Source organism: Scardinius erythrophthalmus (genome assembly GCF_964197995.2).
Source record: "Scardinius erythrophthalmus genome assembly, chromosome: 5".
NCBI classification, from domain to species: Eukaryota; Metazoa; Chordata; class Actinopteri; order Cypriniformes; family Leuciscidae; genus Scardinius; species Scardinius erythrophthalmus.
The window spans coordinates 27,650,541-27,678,531 of NC_138225.1; the positions used below are offsets into that span (position 1 = coordinate 27,650,541).

Below are 27,991 nucleotides of genomic sequence, written 5' to 3' on the forward strand. Positions count from 1 at the left end.
CTGTCAACTCAGGCTTTGATCCTGAGTTTATGAGTTTAGGTGTGACGTCAGTAGCTAACAGCCAATCACGTGCTGAGAAATAGTAAAACTGCGATTAATTTCTCGCGAGAGAAGCAAGGCAATTCACTTATTAAATAAAAGTATTAAACTATTAAGAATTTAAACAAATTTACACAGCAAGAAGAAAATAGCTGTCTATGAAAGTAACTACAAGACTAACGACAAGAAAAAGTCTTACTACTATATATCAGTGCAAGTAAAAGTTGTTAAGTTAGTTTACAGTTGATAAAGATATTATAAAGTTGATAAAGATTCTATAAAGGTATAGAAAGAATTGAACATTTAAGCTCATATAGTCATTTTATTGCTTTATCTATTGATTCTAAAACGTATTCATATTACCTTTATATATTTATTCATTTAAACTGATTTCATTGAAGAACTAAAATTGTACATGCGTGATCGATTAAGGGTATTAGGCCTATGTAATTATTATACGGTATAATAATTACATAGGCCTAAATAATATCTAAATCATACAAAATTATTATTCGAAATAAGCATTATAGGCCTACTAAAAGCCAGACGATTTTGTCTTTAAAAATCACTTGCTATGTAGTGACCTTTAATTTGGAGTAGAAACAGGTGGAGTGACTTTATCCTTTGAGTTCGGTTTGGAACCTCTTACCTAGCTGGATCATAACCTGCCCCGGACCAGGTCAGCCGTGGAGCATAAGTTGGCGATAAACACTGCTAAAAGCCAAACCACTTTCATAGTTCCATAACACCCAGGGTTGGCGCAAACTAAACTGAAACATACATGGCTAGCCACCTAAACCGGCCCCTGGATTGAAGTCGAGAGTCTCCCGGGCAGCTGTTCTTTGTTTGATTCATTCGCCAGATTCATTTTGAGGTCCGACTCAAAGAATTGCTTCAAAAACGATTCATTGGCGCTTTTACATACATTTCAAGTTCAGTTTGTTTCACCCCCATATTTAGCTAATAAAAGCATACTATTTAGAAAATAAATATAATTACGTAATATTTACATAAAACAAATACTAGAAGTTATATTAATTGGCTAATCTGAAGTAAAGTAACCCAACCGAATATATTTTTCCAGTCAGTCAAATCCTAGGTTCACTCCAAATACATCGGTTCTCTGAATATCACGAAAAATACCACTCAGACCGTCCTATACAATACATTAACAAAATGTTCAGTCCGGATTTGTGAACCAGTTCAATAGATTCATTAAAAAGATCCGACTCAAATAAACGACTCGTTCACGAAACAGACAGCGCTAACTTCCGGTCAGCTGATATCGAATCGTCGGTGTTTGCAAACAAATGTACTGTGGCTTCATGCCTGCACCGTCCAGGCAGTGACACCACACACCGCCGCGGTCATGGGGGAAAACGATGAAAGCGAAATAATCGAGCACCACGATGACGAGGAAATGGAGAAGAGACGGAAACCGAGGAATCACTCGAATTCCTTCCTGGAGAGCTTGTCGTCGTCGGAGAAGGAGGGACACAGCAGCACGCAGTCCTCACACCGCCTGCTCGCCTACAGTGATGCGCTCATCTCCATCATCGCTACTGTCATGGTGAGGGGAACTCACAGAGAGCCTGCTGATGCTGCAGACCAAAAACATGGGACTTGAATTTAATGTCTTGAATGCACATTTAGATCGTATATGACATTTTCTGTAACTCGCCTGTTCTCTTTGATCCCTTAAAATCATTGGTTTATAAAACATATGCATGGAAAAAACGCCCTAAACGTGTCATAAATGTTTGTATTCACAGATACTGCCTGTTTCACATACTAAATTTCAGGATAATGAGGTAAAACAACATGTTATAATAATATTGCCTTCAAGTGACAGTTACCCCCCCCCCGCCCCCCCGCCCCCCCCCCCCCCCCCCAAAAAAAAGAAAATTCAGTTAGCATTTACAAACCCTCATGTTGGTCTGACTTTATTTCTTTTGTGGAGCAAAGTTATTGTCTTGAACATGTATGTTCAAGAGAAGAAAGTAAGTCAAATGGGTTTAGATCTACATGAGGGTGTATAAATCATTTTAGGGTGAGCTGTTCCTTTAAGACAAAATGCAAAATAAACAATCTGTTGTATGTTTATCTCCTAACTGATATGATCGCTCTATGTTCAGGAACTGAAACAGAGTATTCAGTCTTTGCTCACCACCAAGATTGCTGTCTACTTGATGACTTTTTTGATTGTCACTGTTGCTTGGGCTGCACATATCCGGTGAGAGCATTCAAGCGCTACAGTCTATCAAGTAATAACATCATGTAACTGCTCGTTTGCATAGAGATTTCATTTAAGTATTTGTCTTCAGGTTGTTTCAAGTCATTGAACGCATTGATGACACACTTGCACTGCTGAACCTGGTGAGAACACACAAAAAAAGTATTGCCTAAACTTTAAATGTAAAGTAGCTGCATATTCATTTTGAAAGAGTTTAATAACTTTTCAACATCTCATTTCTATTCTATTTCAGGCATGTATGATGCTTATAACCTTTCTACCATACACAGTGAGTCATACCACTCATGTTTGAAAGATTTCTTAGTTCAGCACAATTTGATGACTTTGTACTTCCCTTTTGCCTCCTTTTATATTTTCTAAGGGAAATAAAGTGATGTCTCTGCCTGTTCATGATTGTTTTTTTTAATGTTTACTTTATTCATTATCTTCTCATAGTTCTCTCTCATGGCAATGTTCCCTAATTATATTCTTGGCATCCTCCTCTTCTGTGCTTGTGTCATGGTGATCGGTTTAATTCAGGTGAGAACGACATTACCAGCATAAGATTCTTTGAGATGACGCCATCTCCATTATTTTGAACACTGTTTGGTTTTTTACTGTCATGTGTTCTTGTGTGTGTCTCCGTCCATAGTGCTTGATTGTCTTGTATGGATTCAGCCATCCTTTCCTCCTCAATGACCAGATCCAAATGTCTGAAAATCAGGCTTATTACAAGCAGCACATCCTCAAAGTCATCATGAAGGTTCCGATCATGTGCCTGTTCGCCAGCATATTTTCAGTTATCTTCTTCCAATTGGTATGTAAATTTATCTATATATAACATTTACTTATAAGTTACCTTTTTTACCTTGAAACAATTTATATATAAACAGTAGAATTAATTCTTTTTATTTATATATTTTTCCCTTGGTAGTCCTACGTCATTTTGGCTATTGTCATATTCCTGCCCTACATCTCGGAGTGTTTAAAATGGATCCGGAATAAAACCATTGGTGGTGAGATCAAAATGTCACGACACTTCACTCTCTTATTCTTACATTGGATAGGTGTTTTGTTGTCATTGTTTTACTACATACACTACTGTTCAAATGTTTGGGGTTGGTTCAGTGTTTTCTGAAAGAAAATAGCCGGAAAAAAGTTACGATAACCAAGAGTAATGTTAATTTTGTTCATTTAAGTTCCTTTACTGTAAGTCTCTAATCCTCACCAAGGCTGTATTCATTTAAAAAAAAAAAAAGACAAAAAAAAACAGTATTATTGTGAAATATTATTACAATTTAAAGCAACGTTTTTCTACGTTAATAGATTTTAAAATGTAATTTATTCCTGTGATGGTAAAGCTGAATTTTCAGCATCATCACTCCAGTCTTCAGTGTCACATGATCCTTCAGAAATCAGTCTAATATGCTGATTTGCTGCTCTAAAAGCATTTTTTTAAATGTTAAAAACAGTTGTGCTGCTTAATATTTATGTGGGAACCATGATGCATTTTTTCAGGATACTTTGATAAACAGAAAGTTCAAAAGAATTGCTTTTATTTTAAATATAATCTTTTGTAACATTATAAATGTCTACTGTCACTTTTGGTCAATATATAATGCATCCTAAATAAAATGATTAAAGGGATACTTCACCGATTAGCATTAAGCTTTGTATCAGTAGAAACCCGGTAGTATTTCGAATGACCGTGCTTCCCTCCCTCATGTCCCCCTGAGACGAGAGATTTCTGTATTGTGTGTCTGAAAAAAAAAAAACTCTGATGATGTAAAAATCATCATTTTAGGCTAGAGACTACAGCCAGTAGTAGGAGCTCGTTCCGCATGTTTTCAACCCGTCCGTAGGGGGTGGGATCTCACGATAAAACGGCGTCTTTTCAGTTTCAAGTCAACTAGTAGCCTAGTTGTATCATTTCTTCCGATACCGCCCTCTGTGACCGGTAGGCATGGCTTGGGAGTGGCCTCGTAGGGCAGCGAAGTGCATTCTGGGAGTTGTTGTCTTTCATCCGCATGAGCCAAAAATAAATTTTCTGGCTTTTCTCAGTCTAGAAGGCACCAACTTCTAAATAATTTCACATTTCTACTACATAAATTACCCAATTTAAATACACGTTCATCTTTCCAGCGGTGAAATATCCCTTTAATTTCTTTTTAAAAAATCTTACTGATCCCAAACTTTTGAAAGGTTATGTAATTGTAATCTGCATTGTATCATGTTTTCTCAACTCAGGTCAGGTGGAAGACAGTCCAGATTCAATGCTCTTCTACACGTATCAGCCCAGTGAACCTTTGAGTAAAGAGCGAGTGGAGGCGTTCAGTGATGGGGTGTATGCAATCGTAGCCACACTGCTCATCTTAGACATTTGGTTTGTATTTTACTATCCTCCAAAGGTAATTTGACAGTTTGCGATGTAGTCAGCAGCATTGGCTCTGTCATTGCTCTATTGGACAGGCTACTAGTTGTGTAACAGCATCAAAGTTGGCACAAAGCTTTGTGACTAAAAAAAATAATTCTGTCATTAATTCCTCACCCTCATGTCGTTCCAAACCCGCAAGACATTCTTTTATCTTTGGAACACAAATTAAGATATTTTTGATGAAATCTGAGAGATTTATGTCCTTCCATTGGCGGCTACGCAATTGACACTTAGACGCTTCAAAAAGTTCATAAAGAGATCATAAAACGAATCCATATGAATTGAGTGGTTTAGTCCAAATTTTCTGAAGAGACATGATCTCTTTATATGATGAACAGATTGAATGTAGGCTTTTATTCACATATAAACATTGATCAGCGAACATAAACAGATGCTCAACCCAAACCTCTTGCAGAAGCTCAAACGTGCTGCGTAACACAAGAATGAACCTCTCATTGGTTCTTGCACATCAAGTGAACATGCTTGAGCTTCCGTTTACTACAACTGATGTTTGAGTTTGATGCATTTTTATATGTGAATAAAAGCCTAAATTCAATCTGTTCATCATATAAAGAGATTGTGTCTCTTCAGAAAATTTGGACTAAACCACTCAATTCATATGGATTAGTTTTCGATCTCTTTATTAACTTTTTGAAGCGTCAAAGTGGTTGTTTTGTAGCTGTCAATGGAAGGACAAAAAACTCTCAGATATCATCAAAAAAATTCTTACGGGTGAGGAATTACTGACAGAATTGTCATTACTGGGTGAACTATCCCTTTAATGTCTAAGTAGATTTGAGAGCTTAATAAACTGTCTGTTTACACAGTGAAGGCAACGTGCCTGATCCGTCTGTGGTGAAGAAGCAGTTTAACAACAGCCTCATTGCTGCGCTTCAGGAGTACGGCCCCGAGTACCTGGCCTACTTCGGTTCCTACGCCACCGTCGGGCTGCTTTGGTTCGTTCATCACTCTCTCTTCCTGCACGTGACCAAGGCCACGCGCCTCATGGGCCTCTTCAACACGTTCTCCCTGGCCTGTGTGGGCGGCCTTCCCCTCGCCTACCAGCTCACGCACGAGTTTCCCAGAGGCTCCCGCAATGAGCTGGAGGCCGTGCAGATCAGCTGCGTCATCATCTTCTTCGCAGGTCTGTTCCAGCTAGCGATGTGGGTGGTGGCGCTTTTCACGGAGCGCGAGACGCTGCACCCGTACGTGCGCTACGGCGGTCGAGACCACACCTTCATGCTGGCCAAGCTCTCGCTCTACCCCTGCGTGGCCCTCGGGACATTCTTCCTCACCTGCATCCTGAGCCGCTTCAGCGCGCCCATCTTTCACATGATGGAGATAGGTGTACCGTTCGCTTTTCTGTTACTGAGGCTTCTGGTCCGTGTGGCGCTGGCGCTACTCAGATGGCTCTTCTGTTCTGCAAGGAATGATTTGGACAGCGTTCCAGTAGAGGAAGAGGACTTACGGTTGCCTGTTACTGATGTACTGACTTAGTGAACGGAGAAAAAGAAAACATCTCGATGTTTGACCTAAGATCAAGGTTAGGCTAGCTTTCCAGTGCCATTGTTTATAATTATTAATGCTGCAACTGACAGCTTTGTGCTGTAGAAGGCATCCGTATGGGTCAGATCTCTCCAGTTATTTAGTGTAATAGACAGTGGAAGTGATTGATGAAGTGTGATAAGCGCTTGGTCTTCATCACGATGAGTCTTCAATGTCGTAACAGTGGTCAGCGGAGGGCGGAAGAGATTTGTTTTCTCCTTACAGAAATGCACTAAAGTTTTTCAGCATCTTACAGTTTTTATTAGCATGCTAAAACATTGTCTTTGTTTTTTGTTCATATTTGAATGTGAATTAAGTTACCTAAAGGTTTTCACTTAATTCAAACAGTAAGATCTACAAAAAGAACTACCGAGTTTTTAAGACCAGGATAAGTTAGGTTGGTTTTAGAATTCCTATTTTATTTTTTATTTATTAATTATTTTGACTTTTGTACTTAACTTCTTGCAATGCTAATATGATCATATATAAAGAGCTGGAGTTGGGAGAAGAGTAGATTTGCGTTGTTTTTTTTAGGTGGCTTCCTATTTTAATGGAGCTGTGATTCAGGTCTCAGCTGGTTCTGGTGGCAGAGATCGTTCATACAGCTGCATAAACATCATGCATTAGGTTGAGGTGAATGCACTGTCAGTGTTTTGCAATGCTCTAAAAAAATCTTCTGTTCATTTTGTGTGGCAATGAAACCAGTGATGCACCTTAGATTAAATAATGATGTCGCCGTTGCACTTTACAGTCTGATCTGGATGGAACAGGTTGAGATCATGAAAATCAAGATGTATAAGCCATTATAAGATGTTTTTGTTTGTTTGTTTGTGGTGTTTGAGATTACTTTTGGTTTGTATTTCATCTAAATGTTAACATAGCCTACTGACTGCAAGATGTTAAATGTAAAATGCACTTGTCCAACATTTCAATTGCTATTTCAAGTGGTTGTTGTTGATTATTCTACTTTTCTTCACATTAACAGTCTGCTTTGGTTTTGGGAATATCAACAAACAAAGATACAATTTTGAGAATATACACTCAATTGCTGCTTGCAGAAATACTGTACTTGTGGTGGAAAACTGAAATCATGTAATAAATGTGACCACAGTGAGAGTAGGTCAAAAGTTAAGTTTATTCACCAAGTGGGTAGCATTGCAATAATAATAGTAACAGTAATATAATAATAATTCTTACTTTTTCCCAGCATTGCCCATTATTTGTTACTTTGTCTTCTGGTAAATATCTATTACTGAAAACTTAGATTTATATAAAAAAAAAAAAAAAAAACAGAAAATCAAAACAGACATAAATAAAGGTTCCCATTTTTTAAAACAACAAATAACACAAACCGTGATAAGTAATTTGAAACCAATTTTCTGCTAAGCTTCTGAACAGGATAAGCTTGCACAATATTATATATTGGTAACATGATAAATTGTACAGCAGCTCTCAAAAACTAAAATTCTAATACAATTGTGACATCCACAAAATAAGCTATAGTCACCTTTCTCTGTTTGGTCTGATAGGATTCATATTTCTATAAACACAACATTCTCACACGACTTTAAAATGTCTACAGGATAGCAGATGTGAACGAAAGAAACATGTAAACCTATTGCAGACAGGAATGAATAAGGTAAGGGGTCATAATCATAGTCATAATAATAATTATATATATATTTATTTGGGGGGCTTTGCAATACACACAACTGGTCCAAAACAACACTACTGAGTCCATGATGTGCAATTAGGGCATTGCATTTTTTTTTTATTTTTATTTTTTTTACAAATCCTTTTGTTGGATCTGAATTTTTAAATTAAAGCCTGAAAGAAAGTTACAATAACCAAGAGTAATGTTAATTGTTCTTTTAAGTGCCTTTAACTACTATAAATACCCAATTTATTCAGTTGGTTTATTAATTGTTACAGGAATTTATTGTTTGTTTTTGTTAGGTTGTAGTATTTGACAAATGTTAATCATTGTGTTATATTTAAGTTTTTTTTTCACAGCATAATTGACAGTGCTTTGGTACACATTTGTTTGGTAAAGAATTCTGAAAGATTTCACTTAATTAAATTAACATGAAAATTCAGGTTTATAAAAACAAGAGCAGCTAAAAACAATATTGCAGGGAAGATATTGTAAAAACAAATTAAAAACAAAAAGCATATAAACAACTTACCATTTTCTGTAAATTTAAGCACATTTAATTTTTTTTTTCCTCCAGATATTGGATATCTGCTCAAAAAAGCACCAGTGCTTTTTGATATTAAAACCTGAAAAGCTAATTGAAAACAGTTCAAAGTGAATCTTTCGACTCATGTAGATACAGTGCAACTAAAACGAATGGTCACTTAGGGGAACAGTAGATCGCCTTCTCAAAAAGGCAGTTTCTCCCCCAAAAACAACCCGTTCAAGTTATTCTCCACCCATAGAGAAGTTTAGCCATGCTGGATTGGAAGACAAGTCGAGGTCTTCTTGCATATCATTTTCATAACTTACTTACTATAATATAGAATATGTTAAGCCTTATATATTATTGTAGTAAATGTATAATCTCTCACTATATTTGATCTAGTATATCATATATATGTACAATAATACATATGATGATATGTACACACACAAGTGAGTTACTCTAGCACTCACACAAACACCCTCAGTAATGTGGAATGGAAAAAGCAGTAACAGTAGGACTTACGGACATGCTGCGGTTTTAGACTCACTGTTTTCCAATGCTTTAAGTTTAGGACCCCTGTTATAAATCAAGCTCATTTAAATGTTAACTATGAGAATAATGGCATCTCACCTAAAGTCACCACCATGAGTTATTGCATTCGCAAAGCAAATCATACACTCATATATCAGGCCACAGCCGCTATCAAAATCAGAACAATGATGTCACTCCGCTGAAGCGCTTTTCTTGTAGTGCTATACGTTCACTTACCATGTGCTTGGATCTTTTGTTTTGCATGTTTGTTGATTGGAAGACCTCTGATGTTGATTTCCCAAACAGTGACTCAGGTCAAGAGAACCGTGTCGCCCTCTTGTGGTTAAGTCTGTAATGGGTTAATAGTGAGAGTTTAGTTTGCAGCAGACGTCACACTCTCTTATTGTACGGGAGCTCCTGCGGTCGGTTGGGAGTGTGCTCTTGTGATCACAGTCATGAGTGAATGTTTGCAGAGTTCAACAGGACATGAACTGTTTTTGTCTGCTGTGGAGGAGTTGTCCGTCATTGGGCTTCCTCCACAGCAGGGGGCAGCATGCCCCTTTCTCGCAAGTGATTGCGCAGCGTGTTGAAGATGCTGAGTTGCTGTTCTGGTTGCAGGACGAGCAACTGCTGTAAGACCTTACTGGGATTCGGCCCCCTGGGGAAGAGAACAACGACCATCAAAATAGTGTCAAACATGCTTCATTACATTTCAGTGCTGATATCTAAATCAAAATGCTAAACAACAATAGTGTTACATTTGCAAAATATCAGAAGTGAAAACATCTACATTTTGGTTCTTTAAAAAAAATGACAGATATCTTTATCATGATAACTTTCAGAGGATTTTTAGCATGGTAATGGATATGACAATGTTATATATGTATTTGGTCTTAGCGGAATAGATCTTCTGCTGCTGATATTGCAGCAGTTGACTATTTCTGTTGTAGATTATTGCTGCTGCAACAGACCAAATACAGGGATTTTTCCGGATCTTATGAAGTCACAATGTTAATCATTTAAATAATCCGCTGTTCCTGAGCATTGTAATGTAACCCCAACATTTATCTGTGAGCTGCTCATTTTATGGAATACAGCTTATATCTGTAGCTTTTGTAAGCTCTCGCTTCTGTAAGACGGTTCACCGCTCCTCAGGAAAATGAACCATACTGTTTGTATTACCTTAGTTTTCCGACAAATATCACAATTAAATGGTGGATAACATTGTATCTATAATGTATAAAAATGACTAAAAACTACTCTGAAATGTCCTGTGAAATCCATGCTTGCAAAGTCTGTACATGAAATTCAGTTCTGCATGATCCTTTCGTTCGTTAACATTGTCAGGGTCTGAATCGAGCTCGAATTGGTTTGAAATTGAGTGACGCCATCCTTAATATTTACACTAGAGCAGAACTTGCAGTTATGGAGGGGCGGGAGATTTCCAGAACACGCGCTAAGCGCTGCCAATCACAACACACTGGGCCAGCTAACCAATCACAGCACATTTCATATTTCAGAAGGAGGGTCTTCATCGAAACAGGACTTAGATGGCACGTTTGAGACAGACTAGGGAGAGAGGTGCTCTAATAATGTAAAATGTTTAAAATAAAGCGTTTTTTTGTACAATCGAGCATGAAAACATTCTAGTACACCCCAAAAACAAAATCAAGACTTCGTAAAATGGCATAATAGGACCCCTTTAAATGTTGAGCAGCAAGTCTAGCTGCAGATGCGACAGGAACCAATCAGCTTGTGCCAAGTAGTAAACGACGTAAATGTCATCAGTTTGCATTAAGGACCCATCAAGCCTGGACCCATCTAGAGTTTCATGACAGAACTTGGTATTTATGTGACCTGCTCCAACATTTCCCCGTCCCACAGTGTGAATTAATGGTGTAATAAAAAACAGAACTAAAAATAAATAAATATGTAATAAAGTAGATAATATTTTTGCTAAATATACAAAACTAAGCTGCACAGTATAATAAAATAATATAAATATTTAATAATATTCTTTTTTGTTTGTTTATACATAATTTCTACCACAAACCAATGCCAAGACAAGATAATGTAAATTTTGGATTAGACTATTCTTTAATAATTAGTGCATAAAACTCACAATGTGCTAAAATTGATGGAGCAGGTCACATATATTTGTCTTATTGACAATGGGATTATTTAACTGAAGAGTCTCGACAGATGGTTCGATGGACGTTTTGTATTTCTTTGATTTGAATTGCTTGTGTCACTTAAATCAGGAGGGATCAGACTATCTTGTATAGCTTGATTCAACCATTGTATTATGATGAAAGTAATTATAAAAGTAACAGCCCACTGATGAGTAAATCTATTTTATTTATTGGATAAAGCCAAAGTTTACACACATTTGGCACTTGGTCTGTTGATTTTGGACCCTGTGTTTAATTAAATTATTTTTATTTGTCAAACTTTCAGTTTAATTTATTTTATGGATTTGTATAGGTAACATTGTTTCGAAATAATAAATTATAACCAAATGAGTTAAGAGGTCACCTGACTTCCTCACCTGATAAAACTTGCTATGTAAACATGAACGAACGTTGCCATCAGATACTGACAGTCAAAACGATCCATAATTCCACCATGACCAGGAATGGTGTCCGCAAAGTCCTACAAAATGAAAAAGCACAAGCTCACATTGTAGCGGTCACTCCAAGTAGGTAAAGACTGTGTAAAGACACAAATTCAAGGGTTTATGTGTGACTTCGGCTGAACGTGAACTAACTTTGATCTTGAAAGCTCGCTTGAAGCCACTGGCAAAGAATCCACCAAATGGTCCGATCAGAGAGGCGAACGAAGAGAGTGCAATACTGTGGATCTGAAATGGGTAAAGGTTCACCGTTTTCTGCAGACACAAGAAAGATGTAGATCATCAGCCAATACAGTACAATCATTTTGTAACATTCATGTTTATTTATCACTTCAAAGGATTCAGGAATAAATCAACCCCTCCCAAATATTATGCAATAAGCAGAGCTTTATTAACTGTTACAGTATGAAGTTTTGCCCTGTCCAGCGCTCACCCATCTAACTGCATTCTGCACCACTGCAGGAAGTGTGTATTCCTGCATCATGAACAGATTTGAGGGCTCACACTCTACTGCAAAGCGGTTTGTCTCGCTGTTGTATTCCACTGGACAAACAAAGTACTGGTACTGGGATAGCAGGTAGGCAAACTGGAAAAAGGGGAAGACATCAAGGTTTTAGTAGTCATATCTTGAGGGTTATGTGTGTATATGACAGTTGCTGGTGTTGCTTACAGGTCTAATGGTGACTTACAAAGAAACTTAAGACCACTGTTGCAAAGAATCCCCCAATAAATCCTTCCCAGGTCTTCTTCGGGGAAAGCTGATAGAGAGCAAAGAGGGTTGAAATAAGATCATTTTTATCCACAATGCATGAATTTATGGAATATGTACTCATCATTTCAGAAAATGAAAGGGGTCATATAATGCCATTTTTGTACAAGTTAATATGATTCTTCAGGGTCTAAATGAAAAGTTTGTAATATACTTTAATTAAAAATTCTCATTAGTATTGTAAGAAAACACTCATTTTGCCTGGTCAAAAACAGCTCTGTTTTCAGCACGCCATTTAAGTGCATGTGTCTTTAAATGATAATGAGCTTTGCTCACCCCGCCCCTCTGTTCTGTGGGGCGTTTTGACACAACACACATGGAGTGTTGCCTTGACAACAGTTGAGGGTATATGAGGGTAAAATGGCAGCGGGAGTCGCTGAAGAAACATCTGTGCAACCATATCAATTTGAACCGGAGTCGGACCCGGAACAAGATGACGGCCCCGAAAAAGTTTGACAATTAAGGCTCGAACAGGACGTTTCTGAAAGGTTGGTTAACGTAATGTCACTTTGATCTATCTTTGTATGTACTGGCAGGGTAGAGTAGTGAGGTACGAACGCTATGTGTTTACTGATGTATACGTTAGTTCATTGACAGATTGATGTTACAGCTAATGGTCATGAAAAACTTTTTTTCAGTAAATGTAGGCTTGTCAGTGATGCGTAACGTTAGCTATGCAGTGTTAGGTACAACTGTCAGGGCTGAAGCACTGACATGAGGTCACGGCAGGAATGTCTCTTAACAAAACCAGCTTTATACTGACCCTCGTTTATAAAGCAGTCTGGTGAGAAATGATTCGCACAAACATGAAAGCATTGTCGTTGATCGTGGGGAATATTCCCTTCGAAAACAAAACTCAGCCACTGCTCTAACCACTGGATGGATTTTTATCATTATATGATGGTTGTGTACAGGCACTACCAACACACACTTCAGTACAATCAATACAATTGTAAAAGTGCATGTACCATTATATGACCCCTTTAAGACATGAAACATCTACCATATAAATATCACAGGTTTACCTTAATCAGTGGTGTTCTTCCAAAAAAGAAGCCAAACAGGTAGGCCATGATGTCATTACAGATCACAATAGAGATGGGAACAATAAACCTAAAGAACAAATTATAGTTTTATTTTGCAAACACATACTGTAGGAGAGAAGAAACTATGCAGTGAACAACAAAGTATAAAGAAACAAGGGAGAGAAGAAAGTTCATGTTCATTTAATTTACTTTTTTTTTTTGAGAATTATGAATAACTAAAACATGTTAACTTGTTAACTAAAACATGAACAGAAATGAGTACTGTACACTGCTCTCCCTTGAGCGGCCAGATATATTATCATGCGAAACATCAGGAAACAAAGGAATGTAGCTTGAGAAACTTAAGTAGGAATGAGGTGAAACCTCAGACAGGTCTGTCAGGTCAGGTGGGCTTACCAGATCATTCCCTCAAACAGGTTCTGAATAACCAGATGTGACTGAGTCACCACAATCAACAAGGTCACATGGGTCCAAGCAAACTGGAATGGCAAGCACAAACACACACACACAATGGCCACCCACATACATACAGACACACACACACACACAAACTCAGAGTGAACAGTTGAAATGTTGTCTATTCACTAAAACAATGATGATATATAATGCAACACATGTCTCAACACAATCACAGCATGATTTATTATGTGTTGATAAACAATTTTAAATCTCAAATGTTAATTAAGAAGACTGTGCTAAGACTACAACATAAAACAAACTGGTCTAAATACTTGACTACTAATTGTTAAAGCAAACTTGGCTCAAACAAAAAGTATTTTGTTGCCGAGTGTTTCTTGTGGCAGTTGATGATGTGTTATGGGTGTTACTCACACTCACAAAGAAAATTACATTTTGCTGACATCAGTAGTTTAAGTGAAGTAAGCACAGTTTATGCCTATTATTAGAGTTCCTGAACTGCTGTGGCTGGACTCAACCCAGAAGCCCAACACTGTTTGCATGTCCTGAAGATGACTAGTGTTAATGTTTTTGGCAGGCTTGAATTCAGGCTTGGGGGTTGTGTGTCAATAAAAAGCAGCATCAGAGCCACCATTGCCACTGTCACGATGCTAAGTGTGTGTCTTGTTTTCAGTTGGCTTTATGAGACACCATCTTTAGAGTGCAATGAAAACATCAATCACAATTAATTATGCAAATAAATGCAAGAAAGAAGACAAATTCAGTATGCAAATATCGCAATGGCATCATCGCTGCTGTTTTTTTTTTTTTAATTCTAAAATAAATTAAATATCATTCAGCAAAGAGACATTAAACTGATCAAGAGATATTTATAATGTTAAAAATATTTCTATTTCAAACAAGTGCTGTTCTTTTGAACAATCAAAGAACTCTGAAAAAATCTGTAATGGCTGCTGAAAATTCAGCTGTGTCATCACAGGAATACATTTTAAAAAAAGAAAATAGCTATTTTGAACTGTAATAATATTTCACAACATTACTGTTTTTTATTGTATTTTTATCAAATAAATGCAGCCTTTGTGAGCATAAGAGACTTCTTTTAAAAAATGTAAAAAATCTTACAAACCCCAAACTTCTGAAAAATACAGTAGTCAACATTTAAAGTGGATCAAAACCTTTCAGCAAAGTTATACAAGAATTTTGAACAATACCCGTTCTTGTCTTTGATTAACTTTTTTGATCCACTTCAAATGTTGACTAATGTAGCTTTTTTTAATCAGCACCTAATATAAATTAGGTGCATTATAACATATTTTGAAATACTTTCACAACACCCAAGATATCTGAATATTAACTAAATATACAGAAATATTTTTAAATGTGATATGATGACATGTGACTAGTGAGTATCTAATTGTCCAGCGTATGAGATGCACATGACTGTGAATGGAATGGACAGTTTAGTTCTGGCTGGCACAGAAAAGACTGATACACACCATATAAAACTGCAGGCGGTAATGCTTCTTCACTAAACTCAGTACAAACATGCAGAAACCTGTAAAAAGCAAAAAACATGCAGTTAATTTCCTAAAATACAGGAGAAATTATAAATCTGATCACGGTTTACAGTATCATTCTGTTTTCAGCATTAACAGTTTTTTCATCAGTATAGAGTTATTATAAGTTTAATTTTGTTTTGGAAACATTCCATATCACTGTTATGACAGAAGCAGTACACAACATTATGGCATATTTAGTTTTCATACATCTACAAAATACTGGAACAAACACACTGAGTTATTCTTTATTCTGTATAATGTGACTTTTATAATTATACCAAGGCTCTCACTAATATACAGGGGTCTTGATGACAACCATTAAGAGGTGTTGGAGAGAAAGCAAGGTTTAGTGAAAATAAAAATGACTGCAGTGCTACAGCTTCCAACATGCTGTGCAGATTTATGGCCATAACAGAGGCAGAGGTAAATGCGCCTTTGGTCCTGGGTATGAACACACATTTACATCTACTTTTGCAGCAATGACTTTGTCGCAGCCCTAAGCTTGTCCAAACTCATGAAATTTGTGGAGTTCATGCAGAGTGATGCTGTCATTAAAGCAAAAGGGTGACACACCAAATACACTGCCTGTATAGAACTGTAGAACTGTTGCCAAACATATAACATGCTAGAAACATAACAATCACTGCAATAATGATGGTCAAAACAATCATAGACTCTTAAGCATTTGCCTATTTAAATCCAAACAGCGACTTGTTTTTTGGCCTGGCAGTGTTCAGTTGTCTTTATAAAATTTTTTACTTAAATAGTTGCGGCGCTCAAGGTTGTGCTATATTGTAAATATACTGTACACTACCTTTCAAAGGTTTGGGGTCGGTAAGATTTTTGTTCTCACCAAGGCTGCATTTATTTGATCAAAATACTACAAAATCAGTGATATTGTGAAATATTATTGCAATTTAAAATAACTATTTTAACATATTTTAAAATGTAATTCATTCCTGTGATGGCAAAGATCCTACAGAAATCATTCTAATATGCTGACTTGGTTGCTCAAGTAACATTTCTTATTATTATCAATGTTGAAATGGATGTTGTTCTGCTTAATATTTTTGTGGAAATGTATTTTTGTCAATATTTTCAAAAGAACTTTCATTTAAAATAGGAATCTTTTGTTATATTATAAATGTGCTTGACCAATTTAGTGTATCCTTGCTGGATTAAAGTATTAATTTATTTAAAAAATAATAACTACTGACCCCAAACCTTTAAACAATAGTGTAGCAGCAGCTCAGTAGCTTGTTGGCAAAGAAGAACAGCATATTCACATGTTGAAGCATTTGTAAATGTGACCAAGCATGTATCTCTCATGAAGTAATTTCATAAACACAATGCTTTGAATATCATTCAGAATATAATAAATTATGGAAAAAAGCTAATTGTGGACTATGGGCTTTTGACCTGTCCTAGAGTCATAAAAGTCTCTGATTGTCTCCTTAGGGTGTTTTATGCGAACTTTCAGTTACACTCACCTGCCAAATACACTGCAAAAGAAATAAACCGATGATAACGCACAAGGAACTGCAAAGGTTCCTCCCTTTGGACGAGTGCGCCAAAATAATCAGCCACTGTCTCTCCATAAAAGAAGTAGTTCACACAAATCAAGAAGTACCTGAAATACAAGGTGCATTTGTGTCAAGATCTGACTATTTGAGTGAAAGACACATATTTGACAGAAACTGTGTTGAGTTTTAACAATAAATGGCCCCTTTCTTCTGCTTGGCTGTCATCTTGATTTGTTTGGACAAAGCCTGCAGGTGGGGCGTACTTTATGCTAGGTTCCAACATGGAAGTGCACTTTGCTCAATTCCAGTTAATCACTACTTTATCTATGACAAAAGGTGACTGGTAAAACGTGAGAGAGTGGGTGTATGTTTGTTTGTAGTTGAGTGTTTGTACATGAATGTAAAGTACATAGAACAGTGAGAAGGGGGAAAGGGTGGAGAGATAGTGAGAAGAGAAGCTTTAAACGGTGCCTTGTCTGCATTTTACTTACCAGCTTAGAGTCCTGAACCACGGCAGATCATAGGAATGGTAAACTCTGTAGCCAATGGTTATAATTTCATGAAAACACTTGATTTGAACACCCATAACCTATAAAAAAGAATTATAAAAATTTAGTATTTTGAGTCAAACATCTTTTTAAAATCACTGCATTGATTGATTCATATTGACTTTTAATTGAAAATATCTACATATGTCAGTTTAAGTGAGGTTATAAATGAGCTAAATGGCCCAAAGGGTTTGTGGGATGGCAGCTAGGATGTTGTGTAAATGCTTGGTCTAGGAACCACAAACGCTGGCTAGCCAGTGGTCAGTGTGTTAGTCATGTTAATTGAATTTTATGTGGTACACATATGGTTTGAACTCATACTTACCACAAATATAAGCATGATGGGTCCCAAATAGATGATGAGGAAGAAGCCAATGATCATTGTCATTGATAATATGCCTCTTATCCACCAGTTCTTCCACCTGCAGAGATCGAGATGGTTTTTTTAATTCATAAAAACATATTTGCATGAGGAATCAACAGTTGAATCAAAACTACAGAATCAACAGTTAAACCAAAACTGCAGAATCAAGACACTAAAAGCCAGTGAAAGAGGTAGAAATTAAGCGGAGTAAAATGTTAAACTGATGACCCAGTGGTTTTCCTCAAATGTAGGTGTGTTAAACTGCATGAAATGGCACGAAGAACAGAATGATGTATTGTTTAACAAAAAAAAAAAAGATTTCAGTTTGATTTAAGCTTCCACTGTTGATCACTGAAGTTGTATTTTTGATGATCTGAGATTTCTGAGAACAAAACGGATGAGATCGATTTATGCTGATGGCATCATAAATGTAATAAATGAGGCTCCATGAGAGATGTGAATTCTTCGTTTTCTGGCCCAGAGTGTAATAAACTGTTTGCAGGTGCCACAACTCATGAATGCCGCTGAAAATAATGAGGAGATTTGTCAATGGAGAGGAAGAGAAAGGGGAGGGAGAGGGAAAAAAGCGCAGCATCATCACAAAGCGTAGCCAGGCGCCGGCATTCAGGCATGTCGCCCTGCATTGGATCAGCACCTCTGCGGTCTTTTAAAGAGACTACAGCAAATCCCACCAACAGAGCAGCAAAACTGACGAGGATTAGGAGCGTTTTACCCACTGACCTACCCCCTAACCTCATCTGCATATCAAATATCACTAGAGTCTGTCTTATTGATCAGAATCAAAGTGAATAGCTGAGCAATACGACGTTCTGTAAGGTTATGTGTCTGCTTTTAAAGATTAACTGGATACATTTTTACAAGGTTCTTATTTTACAAAAAAATCCATCATATGTGGATAGGATTTATTTTAAGAGAATATTAGTGCACTGGTTTCCTTTTTCCCAGCAAAAACAGGTTCAACTAGTTTGTGAGACCTTAGAGACTCATAGTTGCCCGTGCGTATTGTATTGGGGCCTAAACGTACATAATGCTGACATAGACTGTTAGGGGAGTTGCTTATGTGCTCAGTGTCATTGGGTACCTAGATGACAAGCCCTCCAGGGCTTTGTTGAGACACTGTGGAGTGTTATCTGTGGGAGGTGGCATGTCTGGTGTGTCTGCTTTGGAGTCGCCCTCCATTTCTCCTTCCCCTTCACCGGGAAAAGCAAGCCTGTCGTCTCCATCTGCCTCCTGCAGAGTGCAAAGACACACACAGTGAGAAATTTTTATATAAACTAGATATTTCATGCACTTCAGGGCAGATAATTATATTTTGCTAAATTATCATTTTGAAGCGTAAATACAAATCGCCAGAAGTAAAAAGCTCAACGTAGGCTGTAAACAAACTACAACACGGTTGAATTACTTCAAATTCGCTAAGCTTCCGAAAACTCTTTCAGTCTTTATTTTTAAACCATTTTCCCTATGATGATGTTTAAAGTCCCTGATAACCTCTGTAGTCCCATTTAGCCACTTGTTAGCTATTCATTTTCAAGACAAGTAAAAACTTTTTAAAAAAACGTGACAATATCCTGAGCTTGTGTTAAAGTCAATCGACTTCAAATCGACAATTTTTGACTGTCAAAATGCCAGCGGACACAGCTACAGTGAGTTGTTCAAAATCTTTCTTTTTAGTAAACTCTGTGTACACAAACAATGTTCTCAATGCTCGAGTTCATGTGTAGAGCCCTGGTGATACTTTGAGCAAAGTTTCATGTTGTATAGAGCCTCCTTAGTGTTTTAAAAATAGTGATTTTTGATGCTATCATAAAAGTGCCCCATTCACTCCCAATTCACAAGGCATTTTAACCTAAAACGAAAATACGGTCAAACTTAAAAGTGGTGTTTCTATTCTAATTATGCTTTTAAATGAAAGTTTGCCTCGGGTAGATTAACAAAAAGAGCCTAGGTTGCATTTTGGCGAGAGTTACCCTTTAACCACAGACCTTATTCCAGGCATTTAACCAAAAACCCATTGACTTCAAGACGATGGAAGCGCAAGTGCTAAAATGTTAACTCATTTCCAGGATTTGCCCTACAAAAATACGTCCCTCCAGCACTTTATTGCATGTTGCAGTTTCCCCCGTTCATAGCAATATGGATGAACTGTCTTGAGGATTAAATAGTCTTTGGTTGCATCTTATGTTGTTTTTTATGAATCCCACCATGAACATTTCCTTTTTAAGATGAATGTTAAGTCATGTCTCTCTGTATGTCTGCAGTAGGGCTGCAACAACTAAATGATAAAATCAATAATAGGCTAATCAATAATGAAAATAATCAACAACGAATTTGATTATCGATTAGTCGATAGACGCTGTGCACCAGAAACCATCAGCCAGTCACACCGCTTTACAGTAGTGAAAAACACATTTCTATACACATAACGCTTATGAAAAAAAAAAAAAAAAGGCGAAACACAGAGCGAGCTGCAGCTGTGGGAAATGTGCATGACCTAAGTTGTCAGAAACATATACAGGTGAAACTCGAAAAATTAGAATATCGTGCAAAAGTTCATTTATTTCAGTAATTCAACTTAAAAGGTGAAACTAATATATTATATAGACTCATTTCATGCAAAGTGAGATATTTCAAGCCTTTATTTGTTATAATTTTGATTATTATGGCTTACAGCTTATGAAAACCCCAAATTCAAAATCTCAGAAAATTTGAATATTACATGAAATCAATTAAAAAAAGGATTCTACATACAGAAATGTCAGCCCTCTGAAAAGTATAATCATGCATATGTACTCAGTACTTGGTTTGGGCCCCTTTTGCATGAATTACTGCCTCATTGTGGAGTGGCATGGATGCTATCAGCCAGTGGCACTACTGAGGTGTTATGGAAGACCAGGATGCTTCAATAGCGGCCTTCAGCTCTTCTGCATTGTTCTGTCTCATGTCTCTCATCTTTCTCTTGGCAATGCCCCATAGATTCTCTATGGGGTTAAGGTCAGGCGAGTTTGCTGGCCAATCAAGCACAGTAATCCAATGGTCAATGAACCAGGTTTTGGTTCTTTTGGCAGTGTGGACAGGTGCCAAGTCCAGCTGGAAAATGAAGTCAGCATCTCCATAAAGCTTGTCTGCTGAAGGAAGCATGAAGTGCTCTAAAATGTCCTGGTAGACGGCTGCGTTGACTCTGGACTTAATAAAGCAGAGATATCTCACTTTGCATGAAATCAATCTATATAATAGTTACAATAGTTATAATAGATATAATAGATATTCTAATTTTTCGAGTTTCACCTGTATTATATTCTTCATTCTATAAGCTTCAAACATTTTACCGTGGCTTGCCCTGTCATGCTTTGACAGATGCATCTGTTTAATGCTTTTGAGACATGTTTTCCTCGGTACATAACTTCCATTTTATGGTTATAAATGTTAGAGAGTCCCACAAGTATTTCCATTTTGCATAACCTGACAAGCAGCAAGTCTCCATTAAACTCCAGTCTTCAATCGAGCACTAATGCACGCCAAACAAACAGCACACAGTAGAATTATCCCAGTAATTCTGACTAAAACATACATTTTGCTAAAATATTTCTTGTTAGAAATTAATGTAGGTTCAAAATTAGTTAATAATTAATATTTGTATTTGAGTACTTACAGTAAAGGGACTTTTGTTGGAGTAGAATTAAACAATTTGTTCAAATGAGGGAATGTGTGCGTTCCTCATCCCTCATTCATTTTTAAAATTGTGAGCAATCAGTTGTATTTTGGTTTAGAAAGTAATGTTTATATTTTAACCCTTTTTTGCAAATAATTTAGGCCTACAGCATAGCCTACATAGATACATTCACTACAGTAGGCTAGATTTGTTTTCATAACCTTTATATTGCACATAGTTTGGAGGACAACGTTCGATTCATTCAGATTAATGGTTTATCAAAATAATCATTTGATAAACATTAGATGCAGCCCTATTCTTACGTAAATGGCCACTAAGAAACATGTTCGAAAACACTGAAAGACTGATTTAGTTGACTAGTTGTTCAGGTAACCCAACTATTGAAAATATGTAGTGCTGCACACCCCAAACACTCACTAGGTGAGAGACACTTAAACGAAACAAAACACACAAGTCACAATGTCAATAAGCCAGTAGTCTTTTGCAATCACATTGAAATGCAGCTCTTCATGGAAATCACAGATTTACCAGTCAAAGTAATGGAGAACGATGGAAGAAAGGATATTAGCCAGCATAATTTATGCAAATGCTAGACAAATGCCTCTGAGGAAAATCAATCGGGCTTGAGGACATGGCATTTGAGTAGGTGCAGTACAGTAGACTGAAGATACCCGGCTGCTTTCTCATCTTTCACTGTTGTCTTGGCCAACACACCACAACTACGAGCTAAAGAACAGAATTAAATATGGCTGGTAATGTTGTGACTCCTGTCGCCTCTGTGAAAAATCTCCCACAGTAACAGTAGCAAAGGAAGCTAATGAATCAAGTGGAGGGGAAAAACTAAAAGAGGAAAAGTTGAACCAAGGTGTCATCATCATTCAACACAGATTGTGGTTATGAAGTGATGAATAAATCATCATGATCACAAGGGCTGGGTTAACAATATCAATTTCTTAATTTCAATCAATCTTCATTCTGATGAATCATTATTTTAAATTCTCTTGGGTTTCTTAAATCCCAAGATCAATCTTTTAGTCTATGATGTTTTTTGTAGATGTGTGAACAAAACTTTACTAAACTAGGGTTTTTCTGCCAATTGAGAGAGATTTTTTTCTTTTATGTGTACTTTACATGTATTGTATCTGATCCAAATGAATCAATATAAATCGAATTGAAATCAAATCAAGAGCTTGTGAATAAGAATCAAATCTATTTGTTAAATCTATGTCAATACCCATCCCTAATGTTCACAGATAACATCATCACAGGGGAATGTTGCTGCCTAACCAGGTTCAGTCATTGCCAATTTGTAGGCTAAGCCTCTTCATGTGGCGGCAACTGCAGCAGGCCTCATCCGGGCAAGCCTGATGTTTAATTGTATCATAATCTTCAATAAATCTGTAATCTGAATTTAAATGCTGTGCCGACAGTCTAGTCTACCATTGCGATCACTGAGTCGTTTACAAAGTAGCTGATCTGCCTTTCAGACTGAAAAAAAAGACCCCAACAACAGCTTGTTTACAGCACCTAAACGTAAAACGGGTCATAGAAAACAAGCTACACATAAGTTAATATTTAATACTACGTAGCAATAATGTTCCTCTACGGCCTACACAAATGCTCTAAAAATAACATTACTGGTATGTTACTCTTCTAACATAAAGGTTAATCCACATAGGCATACATCTGTATGCTACTTATTTTCGAATGGACAGAAATTCTGACTGAACTGTATTAAATGCAGTGGCTATGGATAGAAGTGTCTGTCAAATGCATCAATATGAATTTCAGATACAAACCCTAAAGGTCACATAAAAGATACACTGTTGTCATAAGTAGTTCATGGCCTGAATAAGATACACTTTGCTCCAAACATTATGCCAGTCAAAAGTCAGGCTCCTGTGAGTCTATGTTGGCTCAGTTATTCATAGCTTTTGTGTATTTTATGTTTGGTGGCGTTTCTGTCAAACCCCTTAATGGCATCCTAATTTGGCCATGTAAGAACAAGACGAACAGTATAATTTCCAAAATTAGCCAAAGTCTTTAGACCAAGACTGTAAGAAACTGTGCTGAGGAGGTAATTGGGAGCAAGTTGCGCTGAGAGGTAGAGTAGAAAGGTCACTCATGTCTGAAACAAGGCTCAGATTAAGGGTGGTAAAAGAAACCCTCTGCTAACTTTTTAATGAGGGCACACTCAAGCCCCCAGAAAACATTCATGGAAATGTACAGACCTGAGCAACACTCATTCCAGCTATCAGCTACATCAGTGTAGGCAAGCTCATTTTGTGCAATTTGAAAATTAAATGGTTATTTCTGAAAAAAGAAACCTCAAGGCAACAAACAAACTGAAACATAATCCCATTCATGCTCTACCAGGACAATAGACAGATGAGAAGAGAGTTTTTCTAATGCTCCAGATGAGTGGACCTATTATTATGAGGGTTACACTAAATCGCAGCCTAGTAGCGTACTACAGTCCATTCAAGAAAAAGAATCAGTGTTTATGAATGTGCACTGATATTTCCACTATTTAAATGGCACTCAACAGGTCAATAGCCATACCAAAGACTACAGATGTACAAAGAAACTGCAATATGGGGGAATACGTCCTGCCTTCTAAATAAAAGAGCCAATCACTGATTGGTAAAGTCATCGCATCACTGCAGCTGCCGTTAGAAGCTCCGGCTTCCATAAAAAAATAAAATAAAACAAATATTTATGGGACTATTCATGTAAGATTTTGTTGCTGATTTGAAATATATTATTTAACTGTGAGTTCGGCAAGCAGATTTCAGGATTCCCCCATTCAGGAGATAGGACTTGCTCTTGGATGCCTGAAGTAGCTGCACAGAACTGTTGCAAATATGGCTCCCGAATGAACAAAATTTCCTTGAAAGGGACTTTGACTATACCAACAGCTCCTAAAACTAATCAACCAGTGTACATTCAAATGGGCTATTTTACATTGTCAGTGTTTTATTTTGTTCCCTAATGTCCACTTATAATGTTAGACAAAGTGTTTTGCATCAGATCACTTACTGTTTCAAGATCAAACGATTATGTTGTAACCAATACAGATTATAGATAATTTTTGTCCGATTTTATTCTTTTATTTATGCTGTTTGACACAATAATAACTATATTAGACTACAATTTAAAAACACAATGGGCCCTATCTTGCACCCAGCGCAATTGACTTTGTACACCGACGCATGTATCATTCCTATTTTGCACCCGTGCACAGCGGACCTTTCCCTCCACAGACGCACGTCGGTTAACTAAGAAATACACTTGCGCTCCCTGGGGCGGTTCAGCGCAAAGAGGAGGCGTGTTCCGGCGCAAACGTTCCCTCATGCTATTTTGCAGGTTTAGAAAACAATTCCGCCACTCACCGAAAAAAACTAGTTTAAAGTCAGTGGCGCGTTGCGCATGTAATTCATATGCTATTTTAAGGGCGCATGCTTGGCCATAATCAATGTAGCGTGTGCACAACGTGCATACACTTTGATTCTCTCATCTACACACAGACGCAGCAGTTTTCATTTTTGCAAATCATAGCCTACATTATTACGATAGATAGATAGATAGATAGATAGATAGATAGATAGATAGATAGATAGATAGATAGATAGATAGATAGATAGATAGATAGATAGATAGATAGATAGATAGATAGATAGATAGATAGATAGATAGATAGATAGATAGATAGATAGATAGATAGATAGATAGATAGATAGATAGATAGATAGATAGATAGATAGATAGATAGATAGATAGATAGATAGATAGATAGATAGATAGATAGATAGATAGATAGATAGATAGATAGATAGATAGATAGATAGATAGATAGATAGATAGATAGATAGATAGATAGATAGATAGATAGATAGATAGATAGATAGATAGATAGATAGATAGATAGATAGATAGATAGATAGATAGATAGATAGATAGATAGATAGATAGATAGATAGATAGATAGATAGATAGATAGATAGATAGATAGATAGATAGATAGATAGATAGATAGATAGATAGATAGATAGATAGATAGATAGATAGATAGATAGATAGATAGATAGATAGATAGATAGATAGATAGATAGATAGATAGATAGATAGATAGATAGATAGATAGATAGATAGATAGATAGATAGATAGATAGATAGATAGATAGATAGATAGATAGATAGATAGATAGATAGATAGATAGATAGATAGATAGATAGATAGATAGATAGATAGATAGATAGATAGATAGATAGATAGATAGATAGATAGATAGATAGATAGATAGATAGATAGATAGATAGATAGATAGATAGATAGATATACCCAGGGGGCAAAACACCTGTTTTTTAGGAAATCAGACATGGGCTGCTGTAAAAGGTTGTCATATAAAAATGAAATCTATGATGTCTGAGGATCACAACCTGGGTGGCCAACCCGGTCAACAAGCTGCTGGAAACTTGTAATTAGGGTCAAAACAATGCTACCTCAAATTCGGCTTTAACTCCCAGAATCACCCAAACATGCTAAAACGGTTTAATTATATTCATGAATCGTGAGCCATATCTCCCTGATACTTTATGCTAGAAACAAACTGAGCACACCTTTAGAAAGAGTGGAAGATAAGCTTTCATCTGATGCCTTGATTGTACATGTAATTAGAATGTAAGAGTTAACAATGCCTCTTAATTCATAGGTAGGCAAAAAAAAAGAAAAAAATATTGAACATTCCATTTGTAATCGGTAGCATTCTTTTCCCTTTGTTGTTGTTACAATAAACAAATTACCATGTAAAGTTAACTTTTACTGGATGAAATCATATTTTGATTTTTTTTTTTTTACTAACCAGACAGTCCTCATGGCCCATAACACATTTAGAGGGAATTCAATTTCAAGCCTAAAATAGCCTGTCAATTCAAACAAGATCCAAGAAAGAAGTTTACCATTAACTGGTGTTAATTGTATACTGCTCTGTTTCTGTATGTACAGTATATCGTTTGCATATTTATGCAATATCAATTATTTGTATTGCAATGTCTATTTCTAATATTCTTTCACAAGTGGGATAGCTTTATTTATTCTATTGAAATAAAAAAAAGGGATTTGAGGATTTTGGGTTAGGCTGGTTAGTGTTCAATCCTGGTGTTTGGAGTGTGAGACAAAGGTACTGACAACTAAATGTTGAAAGACTAAAACACACAGGAGTCATGTGTGGAGTAGGTTTAAAAGTATTTACTGATTAAAACTGTTACATTAAGTAGCAATTTGTACCAAAAAAAAAAAAAAAAAAAAAACGAAACAGACAAACAGATTACAATTCAGGGTGATAACTAATTTCTGTAATAATGTTTATACAATTTGTTTAGCTGTTTCGGAATCACCGCTGCTGTCGCTGCTCTCTAGTGTTTCAGCATGCTGTGTCCTACTACATTTGGTTGCCAACCCCTAGCAACAGCATCCTATGTAGCAGGAGCAGTTCTTCTGACAACCTTTAACCAGAGATGGGCACAAATACATCAAAAAGTATTTAATTAAAAATAAATAAAAAATTAAAAGTAATTTGTAATTTGAAAATACAAAAATGTATTTTTTACAGTCTTCTGTAGTGTAAGTGTGGCGTTAGGTACATGTAAGAGTCTAGAATATTGCAATATTGTTTAGTGCAGAAGATGCGCTTTTAACGTACATGTTGCCACATACTGTCATAATAAAATATAATTACGCATATAACACTATATTTGTATTATTTACACAAAAACTAGTTAACGCTGCTGTGAGGGTGTTTCTAATAGCGCGGCTGAGACAAAGTTGACAACTTTCTCTCTTCCGACTGCCATTATCTATTTTCTTACTCTTTTTGAAAGTTGTGAAAACACTGTTGTGGCGTTTTTCTTTTGCTATTTGAGCAAATTGGAACACAAAAATATATATTTAATGTAGTCTTTCATTCACTGCTATAGAAGTTAACCCAACTATGATGCCTTACACTTCTGAGAAACCCAGAAATGTGAACAGGGTCAATAGGATGTGTCACATCACGTGATTTACTTGCCAAAAACTGTGATAGGCAATTTGGTAGTCCTATTTGTATTTTATGTCTATGGTCCTAGGGATAGTTCACCCAAAAAGGAAAATTAGCCCATGATTTACTCACCCTGACGTCATCCTAGGTGTATATTACTTTCTTCTTTCAGAAGAATACAATCAGAGTTATATTAAAAAGTGTCGTGGCTCTTCAAAGCTTTATAATGACAGTCAATGGGTATATTTTTCATCAAAGTGCATCTGTCCATCATAAAAGTGCATCTGTCCATCATAAAAGCGTATCTATCCGTCATAAAAGTACATCTATCCATCATAAAAGTGCATTTGTCCATCATAAAAGTGCATCTATCCATCATAAAAGTGCATCTATCCATCATAAAAGTGCATGTGTCAATCATAAAAGTGCGTCTATC

At 36.5% G+C, this 27,991-nt stretch overlaps 2 protein-coding genes across 2 annotated transcripts in view; one reads left to right on the forward strand and one right to left on the reverse strand.

Moving 5' to 3' along the window:
• Window positions 1-1,301: 1,301 nt before the first annotated feature.
• Window positions 1,302-7,524, forward strand: tmem175 (transmembrane protein 175). Its single transcript, XM_081366353.1, has 10 exons — window positions 1,302-1,609; window positions 1,812-1,850; window positions 2,175-2,272; window positions 2,364-2,415; window positions 2,526-2,561; window positions 2,729-2,812; window positions 2,925-3,089; window positions 3,207-3,288; window positions 4,520-4,655; window positions 5,534-7,524. The coding sequence occupies exons 1-10, from the start codon at window positions 1,409-1,411 to the stop codon at window positions 6,201-6,203; spliced, it is 1,563 nt and encodes a 520-aa protein (XP_081222479.1). The 5' UTR covers window positions 1,302-1,408; the 3' UTR covers window positions 6,204-7,524.
• Window positions 7,368-27,991, reverse strand: part of cds1 (CDP-diacylglycerol synthase (phosphatidate cytidylyltransferase) 1) — a 32,356-nt gene continuing 11,732 nt past the window's right edge. Inside the window, exons 2-13 of the mRNA XM_081366354.1 lie at window positions 18,926-19,074; window positions 17,785-17,881; window positions 17,403-17,500; window positions 16,879-17,018; window positions 15,326-15,384; window positions 13,809-13,891; window positions 13,392-13,479; window positions 12,287-12,355; window positions 12,031-12,183; window positions 11,733-11,852; window positions 11,514-11,617; window positions 7,368-9,623 (exon numbers count right to left, since the gene is read on the reverse strand). Of these exons, the coding sequence (XP_081222480.1) occupies window positions 9,488-9,623; window positions 11,514-11,617; window positions 11,733-11,852; window positions 12,031-12,183; window positions 12,287-12,355; window positions 13,392-13,479; window positions 13,809-13,891; window positions 15,326-15,384; window positions 16,879-17,018; window positions 17,403-17,500; window positions 17,785-17,881; window positions 18,926-19,074 (1,296 nt within the window). The 3' untranslated portion in view covers window positions 7,368-9,487. The remainder of the gene's footprint in view (window positions 9,624-11,513; window positions 11,618-11,732; window positions 11,853-12,030; window positions 12,184-12,286; window positions 12,356-13,391; window positions 13,480-13,808; window positions 13,892-15,325; window positions 15,385-16,878; window positions 17,019-17,402; window positions 17,501-17,784; window positions 17,882-18,925; window positions 19,075-27,991) is intronic.